The sequence below is a fragment of the Carassius auratus genome, chromosome 17, assembly GCF_003368295.1.
Source record: "Carassius auratus strain Wakin chromosome 17, ASM336829v1, whole genome shotgun sequence".
Taxonomy (NCBI): domain Eukaryota; kingdom Metazoa; phylum Chordata; class Actinopteri; order Cypriniformes; family Cyprinidae; genus Carassius; species Carassius auratus.
Window position 1 is genome coordinate 2,713,427 of NC_039259.1, and position 12,150 is coordinate 2,725,576.

A 12,150-nucleotide genomic window follows, 5' to 3' on the forward strand; every position below is an offset into this window, starting at 1 on the left:
GTACCGGACCGTTTCGGTACAGGGCTTTCGGTACAGTGCACGTTTGTACCAAATGACCGAATGCAATATTTTGTATGTGGAACATATACATTTTTGTGTTTCCAAACGAACATATTAAGTGGCGGAAATCTCTGTGTTCAGCAAAAATCCCGCCCTGCAGGTGATTCTAAGGCCGGCCACACACTGGATGCGTGGCGCAAGCGTCTCAGCTGCGTGGCGTGTCTGTTTTTAATCCGGCTCCCATGTTAACAGGTTAGAGCTAGCAGACTGCCTTCGTGAGACGTGGGTCTCAGGCACGGCTTGAGCCATGCGGAAAACGCATGCATGCTAGAAAAAGAACCGACGCCTATTTTTCATGCGACACGCGCGCATGTTAGAAGCGTTTCCAGGTAAAATATAATAGGAAAATATGTTTATATGTAATTTTGTACACAAATACATATTAATTCATGACATTTTGATATTTGAAAGTCTATAGGTTGACATAAATTCAGATATAAATGTAATTTAAAAAAAAAATAAAACAATTATCGATTTTCAAATATTGCACCTGTCAAACATTGTCTATTTTGCCGTCAATACTGTTGACGGTGTCCTTTATCAGTAGGCGTAGGTGTGTAACAAAAAGTTGATATTGTTGTCATGAAGACAAGAGCCTGGTTTTTCAGCGGTCTCCCTCTATGTCACCTACAGTAGCAGCAGTGCGCCAGCGGCACGTCAGGCACGATTCTGGTGTGTCAAGACAGAAAACGCAAGGCAGCCGCCAGGACACAACAGTATTGACGGCAAAATAGACTATGTTTGACAGGTGCAATATGCCAGTGTGTCACCGGCCTAAGGTTTTCAAAAGGCATCACGCGAGTGTGAACTCACTACAACTAGGAAAAAAAACTATTGTAATTCAAACGCAGCTCCCGTCGGCATTTAAACAGACCTTTGCTCTTAATTCTGATCAGTCCAACGCAATAACGAAATCTGAGCAGGTCTAAAAACTGAAACTGTTGATACTGCACTTTACACTTTGGAAAATTTATATATATATATATTTTTTAAATATGAGCAGGCCTAAAAGCTGGGACTGGTAATGCTGCACTGTAATCATAGTTATTTATTTATATTTTTCATTATATTTTATTATATGATATTGGTTTGAGACTAAGAGTATTTTATTTAGTGAAGAACTTTGCAGCAGTATTTTATTTCTTATTCTTTTTTTATTTGATATACATTTTATTAAAAAGTATTTCAAAAATTGTAAAAATAAAAGTTTATAGTAATAAACAACCTGCAGTTTAATGTTTGCATTTCTTTCCATTACTGTACCGAAAATGAACCGAACCGTGACTTTAAAACCGAGGTACGTACCGAACCGTGATTTTTGCATACCGTTACACCCCTACTAATACAAGTCCTTAAACATTTTTATTAGAGAAGTAAACATTAAGAACAAACAAACAGATAAAGAACATATAAACAGAAAAAAAAGACAAAAGACAGACCTAATTCACAGACTCAATATATTGATATCAGATTTTCCACTTTTTATGTTCAGTTAAAGGCCATGTTGCAGGTTAAACACCACTTTCGATTAATGGGTACATAAATCACTCAAGATTTAGGTCAATGCAACGATGCAATAAAATAAATAATCTAGTTACAATTCCTTGCGCTCAGAAAGTTTGGCGTAACTTGCCTGGAATGGTACAAAGTCATTAGTAGTAGTATGAAATAGTGATTACGAGCTCAAAAACCTGCCTGGAACGTAGCATCAGAACTATAGCGACTGACTGGGATGAGGAAGAGGTGGCGAGAGCAAACATGTATGATGGCCCACAGCCGTGTAATTTCGATCGAGCCAGTCGTGAGAGGGCAAATGAGGAATTGCCAAGAACTGATGTCCGTCAAAGCCTATGCATGGTCCGAGGAGAATGAGTGGAGAGTTGGTGAAGTGTCCTGGTGAGTTGCTATCATTTAGCATCGCAGCAATGAGCACTGGAGCTAGTTTACGAGCAGCAGTGCACAATAATGACACACACACACACAATTTTATTTATTTATTACTGTCATTGAATAGCACGGAGTGAAAAATCTATGTTTTCTTTATATCTATTGGCAGTGATCATGAGGTTAGTTCAGAGAAGTACCGGTAACCTTTGTCATGGTGTCGTAGAACTGGTAAACTTTGTCTTTGTCATCTAGAAATAAAAGGCATCATGCTAGCTATATGGACGTTTCTAAGCGTTTATCTCTTCTGGTGAAAATGTTGTTGCAAACATAGCCGCGTGTGTGTTGCTGTGTTTGACAGGAGCTTGTGTGGGTGCCGTCCCATGTAAACTGCGTTAGAAAGCTTGTGCTGTAGGGAAGTGAGTGCGTTTGGGTCGCTGTTGGTCGCTATCTCACTATCTATCTGTCTGTCTATCTATCTATCTATATACTGTATCTAGTCTATCTATCTATCTATATATATGTATTTATCTATTTATCTATAATCTGCGTTCTGCGCTATCTGAATACTCTCGTCTCTCTAGTCACTCTCAATGCTCTCAAGGCGGCTTTGGTAAATTCTCTCCCCAACGTGACGTGATGCAATGCATTGTGTGGGAAAGGAGACCACTGTAAGATAGTACCTATTTTTTCGTATTATATTCCGTTTTGTGATACCCAACAACATAAAATCGATGGATAACAGTTTAATTGTTTATTACCAACAAGCAAATTGCACATATTCGTTAAAAGAATTTACCTTGCAACACGGCCTTTAAGACATAGTGGACTGTTTTGTAGTGCACCAGAGTTAAGTCTTTTTTACTTTGCTAGTCCACATCTCGAAATGCCACACACAAAAAGCCTCCTGTCAGAGGCGTGAGTGCCTCGTTCAGTTCTCTTTCACGATTTACTGCACTACATATAACTCTCTCTTTATGTAACTCTTCTTAATACCTAGTCCTTTCTTACAAGACATACTTTTATAGACAAGACATTCTTTGATTCTTATACAATAATTCAAACAAGATGGTGAATGATGAATTTTTTTTTAGCCATTTATTTTTGTTAAATCATACATTTACAAATACTATAGGGTCATTCCATGTCAATTCAACCGAATTTTGGAAACCTCCCTTTTTTCTGTAGAAAAATGATGTAAAAATGACTTTAGAAAGATGGCAGCATGCCAGCATCATGTTATTTTTATACAGAGATTGGTAGGTCTATTTATTAGTCAAATCTGTTGACTTTATAAATCTTGTTTCATTGTATGCAAACATTGATAGTTAAAAAAAATGTGAAGTTTTTAGACGGTAAAATTTTTTTTTTTGCATGCCTGTAAAGTAATGCTTTCTTAATATCCTTTTAGATATAACATTTTAGGTTTTTTATAAAACTTCATTTAAGTATATTCCTTTCAAAAGCCTTCAATGATTAATTCCCAGAGATATGAAGATCTTAATGCATTTTTCAAAAAACAAATGTGGGTCATTTTGCATACAGCTGATTAAAAAAAAAGATCAATAACTAAAGAGATAATGTTGGAACTAGAAATATCTTGTGATTTTCTATCAACAGAATTGCATAGAACATACCTGTCTGAGAGCCATAAAATATTATTTTCCTAAAGGTTATTATCTCGAAACGTTATTAATTATATTTTAATATCTTTTTAGATTCTCATTCTAAACAATCTTTCCTTTGAAATCTTATTTATACAGCCCTATTCATCAAATTTTTTTCATTTTACCCATTTTCAAATGTCAATAACCAAATGTAGGTATGTTGATTAAATGTGGATTACTCGGTAAATACAACATTTAATACTTTGACTTGTATCACCATAAATGTTTTTCTTTCGTCAGAAAAAGTCCCTACAGCATTTGACCCTACAGCATAAATAGATTATGACCATGACTGTCTGTTTAGTTGCAAACTACAGTCAGCATCTAGAATAAAACAATTCTGATGCATGCTTACACTTGTAAAGTCACTGAAAAGCCCTTTATGCCACAGCTGCTCACAGTGGTCTGGCCTTACATTACAACCAAAATGAGTTTCTCAGCAACTATTCTGCATGGTCAGCACTTCCTGTGGCAGCAAGCCCAGCTCTTACCTATGTGTGCTGTGTTTGGGGCTTTGTTTGGGGTCTTGGCCCAGGGGTTAGTCTCTCGGACAGGCAGCGGGGGCGGCAGCACGGGTGAGTGAGGCACAGCAGTTACAGTGACACTAGGAGCCGGGAAGGCAGCAACTGCACCATTAACTACAGCAGCAGACAGGACGTGAAGATTAGAGACAGAGCAGGACACAAGCAGACAGAGTGCTAACATATAGGACACACACACTCATGCATTAGGGGTTGCGAACACAATTAGATTAGTTCTGCAGGTAATCAGTGTTCTGGGTCTGTAATGACTAGTCTGGAATCACATGATTATAGTTGTGCTTATAGTATGGTGACAGCAGGAGGAAAATTCTTCTGTCATCAATAAATACGACAAACTTTGAATTAGTAATGGAGATGGGTGACAAATTTACTAGCTGGCTGTCAAAGAGTTTATGTACTGTATATATATCACGCTTTCCAAAAAATTCAGCAGCACAACGGTTTTCAACAGTGATAATAATACCGTATTTTCCGGACTATAGGTCGCACTTTTTTTCATAATTTGGCTGGTCCCACGACTTATAGTCAGGTGCAACTTATTTATCAAAATGAATTTGACATGAACCGAGAGATATGAACCAAGAGAAGCCAAGAGCGCCCTCTCGCAGCTGGAGACAGTAATGTTTTTTCTCTTGGTTCTTGGTTGTAAATAAATGCGACTTATAGTCCGGTGCGACTCATAGTCCGAAAAATACGGTAATAATAATAATAAAAAAAATTTCTTGAGCAGCAAATCAACATCAGACTGATTTCTGAAGGTCATGTGACACTGAAGACTGGAGGAATGATGCTGGAAACTCAGGAATAGATGACATTTGAACATATATTCAAACAGACAATCATTTCAAACTGTAGTGATATTTTACAGTTTTTTCTAATAAAATTGGTCCGCATAAGTGAGCCTTCTTTTAAAAACATCAAAAGTTTTGAAATTAATGGTAATATATATCAAATTCTGATTAAATTTATTTTTTTTAAAAGCATGTTTACATTCATTCTGATAAAGAAAAAATGGCTAGTGGTGCAAGTCATAACACACAGATCTGGTCTTTGTAAACTGTGGAGCGTGTGAGGGTGTAGCTGACCTGGAGCTGAGGGTGACTGCGGGGAGGAGGTGGGTTTGGGCATCGGTGCGGAGGAGAACGGGTCTTCTGGAGCCCCACTGAAGGTGGATGTGATCTGAGTGCACAGAGAGCTGATGCTGTCGCCCTCACCCTCCACCTCCGGCACTAACAAACACAAACACACAGCACAACATTCACTACTGAAGGTGACAGAAGAACACTGTTTGAGTTTGAGCTACAGAGAGGGAAGGAGAAAGAGAGGAGGACATCTGGTATAGTAGAGCGGATTATATTTTGATTAACTGATATCGGCTCGTACATACCAAGAATCAATCTTCTAGTGTGTGCTGTTTTAGTTGATGCATGAACAACATTTCCACAAACATTTGCAGGGCATTTGCCATCCAATGATCACAATAAGCGCTTAACTACCTCACTACTTTTGATAGGAAGTCTCGCCTTTCAAATTCTGTCAAAGTTATTATGAAACTCAAACAATGAGGAATGACAGATGGCTGTAGTACCTCAGTACACATGGGAGATCATCTCCTCCTCTTTACTACTAGTTATAGCACAAAATAAATGTCTCATGTAATCACTTAATCAGTGTTTCAACCGCTGAAAGATGTCAAATAAACAGCTCATAAACAATGTTTTTGCTACAGCTAGCGTTTGTATTTCAAAAAATTAATTGTAGACACACAATTCTGTCATTAAACTCTGTACTCTTTTAAAGACTAAATATTTGTGACCATGGACCAAGTGTCTTTTTTTATTTTTTATTGAGAATCATACATCATCTTAAAGCTATATACATAAGCTTTCCTAAATAAGGTTTGTCAGGAGGACAATATTAAGCAGACGTTAGGCAGACTGCAGAGCCTCACCGGTGTTTCTGATGGGGAAGTCAGACTTGCGCTGCACGGTGGAGGGCAGCTCGTTCATGCGCAGCGACATCTGCCGTTTGAAGGGAGAGGTCTTCTGACTGAGCGCAGGGAAGGCCCTGAACGAGCCCTGGCGAGCCAGAGCCTCCACGGTGGCGTGGCGTCGAGGGATGGCGTGAGGATTGGCTTCCTGAGGGGCCAGAGTGCTCATGGGCAGAGGAGGAGAGGATGAAGAGCCATTGGGTCCAGCGAGGGTGACCCCGGGGTTAGACACGCCGACAGAGGAGCCGCCCAACACCCCCTCAGAGTCTGCAGACAGAGGAACGGTAAACGCATGTCACTTGAGACAGGCCTCCAGTGTGTTTTTAGTGTTAGTGTTAAATCTCTCACACACACACCGTTCTTGGCGTCCTGCAGCTGTCTCATGACCTCCTCTCGCTCGGCCTGCTCCGTGGCTGTGGTGACGCGGAAGGATCCCTCGCGAGTGAAGGTGGTGCGGTTGGCATCGAAGGTGGCCGTGACCCCGCACTCCTTCTCCCTCTTCTGCTTGCGCTCCAGACACGCAGCAAACGCACAGCCCACCGCGTGACTCAGACGCTCGCCCTGAGACCGACACCAAACAGGACAGATACTAAACACAGTCTTTCAGACGAATCCAAGGATGGTGGGTTTAATGTGACTATATGAAATATGAAACATTTTCACAACATTAAGGTAATCAGATATCTGATCAGGCAATATATTTCAACTACTTTTGGCTCATGCATATTTTATTGGAAACAACACCAAATCCTGAAACCTAAAACTTGATTGGCGATAAAAAAAAATAAAAAAATTAAAAGTCCCAAGTCTCTCCAGGAGAGTGTGTGACGGATACGAGCTTCTCACCGAGTCCTTGACGGCCATGAAGCAGTGGCAGATCCAGCGGCGCGTCGTCCCGTCTCTGCAGATGTAGGAGAAGGCGTGCTCGAAGTTACGATCGGGCGCACAGAAGGAAACCTTCTCTATCGTCTGGTCCAGAATCAGATCCTGGGAACACATGCATATCATTCAGTGAACAAACATGCATCAGCTCATCTGTGGTGATGCTGTCTTCAGAAGGAGAGCAAAAGAGACCAAATGCAAACCCCGAGGAAAGCCTGGGGGCCAAAACTGAGAAAATGTTCACGTATGTGGATTGAAGTACTATTTTTATTTTACAACATCTTAAAAAGGAGAATATGAAAAGAGTATTAATAAAAAAAAAATTATAGAGCAGGAAAATAAATGATACAAATATTTATGGCTGTGAATAACATTCAAATGTTTTTGGTGGAAAAACAGATTTAAAAATGATTTTCATGACGCATTTGAGAAGATCTGCATCAGGTAAAAGCTGGCACATATTTAAAAATCCAGCAGCATTCATACGCAGCTAAGTGGACCATCATCTGTCAGACCAAGATCCAGCCGGCCTTCAATGCAGCGATCAGCAATAACTGACTCTGACCAGCAGGTGTCAGAAAACACTAAGCAGGACACAAACACACCTTTCATCAACAAAAAAAGATGCTCTTTTCTATGTTTCATTTGCAATGAATGGGACTGAAGCTTTCAGTGACATAAGAGCATTAAAAACGCATCGTGAATGTGCTCAGTGTGATTCACATCCTACTCAAAGTCTTGACATCCAACAAAGTGTTATTATGAATCAGACAGCGATCATTCCACTGGAAAAGGATCACAGATGTAAGTAAATTAGTAAATTTCCATCTGAATTCACTGGTCATTCATATGGTCAACAGCGAACTGTTCATTGTAATCTGCTGTATGTGTCAGTACTGTGGTTATCTGGTGGATCATCATCGGTCAGTTTAGAGTCCTTCAGTACCTTTGTCTTGTCATCTACGACCCTCAGGCCATCCGCAGACACCCAGAGCACGGCTCGCACGGCCTTCTTACCCGCCTGTGTGGACACACACAACACACACACACACAGTGAGAGACGGACGGGGAAAGAGACACACAAACAGAGACCTGATTATCCCTCGTGGAGGCCCTTCACCCTCTTTCACACAAGTGCACTTTCATCTATCAACAACACCTGAAAACAGAGGACAGTTCAAATAAGTTTTGAGAAGGTTACAGCAGTGTTAGGAGAAGGCTGCATGTCGTATAACGCGAGAAAGAAAGAAACGGTAGAAGTGAAGCACTCAAACACACACACAATCCTGATTCAGGGAGCTGTGAGTGTTCACACTTACCTAAGTGCAGAAATTAGTTATTTCTCACACACACACACATGCTTTCGTTACTTGAAAGAAGACAAGATGAGTTCTGAATCTCAGCTTGCCCTTATGCACACACTCTTCTATTGCTCCAGACGTGTTTTAGGAGCAAACTAATCTAAGTGTACACACTCACAAACTTACTCTTATGCAAGCACACAAACGCACATCTAAATGCATTCAGATCTCAGGACTCGAGCAGAGGCGGACCAATGTGCTGATTTTACAGATGAATTGGCAAAGTGTGGAAAACTGGTTAAATAAAGAATGACTGCAAGAGTGCAACAGCGCCCTCTAGAGGTGAATTACACCTTGCATCAGAGAAAAGCCTACACTTCTTACATGTAGTCATGGGATAGCCCCGCTTGCACATACACTGACTGTCTCATGGTTTGGCATTAGGATTATAAACCGAGGACTGAAACAAAGACAGAAAATCAAGCTTCAGTAACTAGAAGCGCTTGAGTTCATGTACTTGCATAAGAGCATTTTTTTGGATGGTACATGAATGCACACAGCAGAACTTACTTTTGCAAAGAAGCCCTTGAAGAACTTTCTGTCCTGGAATGGAGGTTGGTAAGGGGATGTTGTGGGAGGAAAAGGCAGGAGAGGGTTACAAATGAACTCATGAACAACGTCCTGTGAGAGCGTGTCAGGACAGACTCTGGTTTGATGGGTTTAGATGGTTAGGAACGACAGAGTGGTGAAGTATGGAGAGGAGAGGAGGAGGAGGAGATCCCCAATCAGCCGTCAGACTCACCACGAGTGTGTCAATGTTACTGAGCTAGTATTAAGAGTTTGATTACTTCACTCCTCTCGAAGGAACAGTGGCTCACTTACTCTCCTCGTGTTGCTCTGAACACATATAACTCTCTAACAGATGTTAGGAAAAATGTGTACGCTGCTCTTTTCCATTCAATAAAAGTAGAGGGATGCTGCTGAGCTACAAAAATGACAAATTATAAAAGTAGACCATGCAACTCACAAAGCTGCAACATTTTTATTTAATTTTTATTCAGTCGATTGAGTTATTGATTAAGCTATCCTCTATTAGTTATCATGAATAGTGCAGAGTATGTTTACGGTTGATTGTAGAAAAACATGAACATAATTTGGGAATTATTGTAATTAATATTTGGAATTGCACGTTTTTAGCTTTTGAGGAGCTTCTAATGGTTTTACCAGTTTCTATAATGCAATAAATCTGATGAGACGTTAAAATACATTTCTGAAAATCGTAATTAATAACAGCATTTATAATTTTCCAACAAAATGATCATGATTAGTTTGACTATCGTCACACGGATTGCTTTCATGGTGCTTTTTCTGAGCGCAACAGCTTCTGTCTCGGTTCACTTTCTCTGTGTGGAAAAGAGCAGCCTGAACATGCTACTAAATGTCCTCTTTTGTGTTGCATGTACGAAAAAGGCACTGAAAGGTTTTGGTGAGGGTGAGTAAATAAATCATGGCAGAGTTAGGTTTTTGGGTGAACTATTCTTCTAAATGAATGGTGTTATGATGTTAGTGATGGCAGCAGGTTTGACCTCACATGACATCAGGGAAAGAACTGATCCTGAGTCAGTGTTCACTACAAACACACCGCATCTTCAGCCACATACACACCAGCCGTATTACAGACAACCTTTAAACCATTTATAAAAAAATAAATTTATATTTAATAATATTTAGGCTTCAACAAAATTTTTAATTAAAAACTAATTTCAAACTATTCTATTTTTTCCATGATGCTAAAATAATCACTGCAGCTAAAAAAGCAATCCATTCTGTGCATTCTTCAAAATAAAGGTTCTTTCCATTCCACAAAATGTTCTTCATAGCAAAAAAAAAAAACTGAAAAAAAAAAACCTTTTTGTTAGATTTAAACATTCTTAAAAACGAAAGGTTCTTGGAGCAAAAAGAACTGTTGGCTCAAAGGTTATTTGGGGAACTTTTCTTTTTAAGAGTGTACACACAAGTGTTTGGTCATCATGTTTCTTGTTTATAACTACATGACTCCAGAGCATTGCAGCAGTTATGTCAACCACTGTGTGTGTGTGTGTGTGTGTGTGTGTGTGTGTGTGTGTGTGTGTGTCTGATTGCTTTATTTCAAATACATTTCCTAAATCTTATGGTGTGGATGTGGCCTTTGTAAAACAAGAAGTGCACGGTTCACCAAACATGAGACTCACTTCCTCTCATCTACACTCTTAAAAATAACGAAGAACCGTCTCTTTCTTACCTTTCTATAATCTGAAGAACCTTCTTTCACCACAAAGTACCATAGGTGAAACAGAACGGTTCTTCTGTGGCATCGTGAAGCACCTTTATTTTTAAGAGTGTAGACTGGCTTCATGTCCCTTAACTGAGGTTTGGGTTTCAGTTCAAGTGATCATGACCAGCAAAGCCATTATTTGGCCACATCTTCAGTTAAGGCACAGAAAGAGGCGGAGGTTACATGTTACGAGTTAAAGTTACGGTTTGTTTCCGCACGTGTAAACTCATACACAGCAGAAGAAGGAAAGTGATGCTCATTGGGTTAGAAAAGAGGTTTGAGGGGTCAGAGAGGATCGAGATGCTCTTAATGGCTCATGTCAACAAACCTGCTCAGAGAAAGAGAACATCGTAATGCATTCACTTTAGTACATATGCAAACAGACGGAGGAGGACAGTCTGAGCAGGGTGGACAGACAGAAATACAGGAGCTGGAGGTAGAGAGAAAGCCAAATATCCTGGTGCTCTTCTTTCTCTCTGAATCAGCCTACATTTACACTGTTGAGAGCTAATGTTGTCGTTACAGTTACTACATAACCCACATACAAACACAAGTCTTGATTACTTCTGTGAATATGTTGTAACTCTCCAAGTAATTCAATTCATTTCCTCGTGTCATCATGAGCTGGCAGCGAAGGAACATTCAGAAGATAACAACAAATGAGCACGTTAATTATTTAATTTCAGAAGAACATGGAAAATGCAGCATGACATAATACGGCTGTGCAAACTGAATGCATATTATGCATGCGCTGAACTGACTGCAGACACGTTTATAATAAAGGTTTTGTCTCAGCCTATAGCAGGAGAGGTTACTCTTTAAATGCATTTTATTTCAGCTAGCTGCCAAAGAAACATTTAGCATTTTCATTTAGGCAACGTAAAGAAAAAACGAATGAACGTGAAAAACGAAATGAAATGAAAATAAAAATAATAACTGTCCATTATTGTAGGCTCGCACATAAAACAGAGCTCAAAGTGTTTCTAAAACCAAAAAAAAAAAAAAAAAGTTATAAAAAAAATAATAATGGAATTTTTAATGACTAAAAATATCTTAAAATCCTGACTTAAAGGTTTTGTCTTCACTTGTGAACGCTTGGAGCTCATAAGTCTTAACTGATAAGAGGTTCCACGCTTTTCAGACTGTCATTGGAAAACAGGAAGTTACGGGGTAGTTTGTGGCCTCCTAAATTCCAACCATCAGAGGTCAAAGATCATCAGCAAACACAAACATCCTGTGTGTGACCTGAGAAGTACACGTGTGCTCTCATCCTTCACAAACCTGGAGGTTAAACTAACAGACGGGAAACTCAGGAAAAGCCTCCTCTAGACATGGATACATTCTCCCAAACATGAGCCCGTGATGAGCGCAGTGCATTAGATCTCCACATCACACACACACATTCATCATGTTAGCTACAGCTAGCACAGTAACAATAAACAACAAACACACGTGAATGACATCTATAAAGATGAGCCTCTGCAGAGACACATGCACTTCCTGGACACGA

The 12,150-nt window shown here is 39.7% G+C and overlaps 1 protein-coding gene across 4 annotated transcripts in view; it reads right to left on the bottom strand.

Annotated features, from left to right (window-relative positions):
- Positions 1-12,150, bottom strand: part of LOC113116975 (protein numb homolog) — a 54,817-nt gene that overhangs the window by 2,909 nt on the left and 39,758 nt on the right. Inside the window, exons 4-10 of one of the 4 annotated variants that reach the window (XM_026285293.1) lie at positions 8,897-8,929; positions 7,972-8,046; positions 6,990-7,130; positions 6,500-6,704; positions 6,105-6,410; positions 5,239-5,382; positions 4,103-4,249 (exon numbers count right to left, since the gene is read on the bottom strand). In XM_026285293.1, coding sequence (XP_026141078.1) covers positions 4,103-4,249; positions 5,239-5,382; positions 6,105-6,410; positions 6,500-6,704; positions 6,990-7,130; positions 7,972-8,046; positions 8,897-8,929 — 1,051 coding nt within the window. The remainder of the gene's footprint in view (positions 1-4,102; positions 4,250-5,238; positions 5,383-6,104; positions 6,411-6,499; positions 6,705-6,989; positions 7,131-7,971; positions 8,047-8,896; positions 8,930-12,150) is intronic. The other 3 variants (XM_026285294.1, XM_026285295.1, XM_026285296.1) reach the window with 3 other exon arrangements.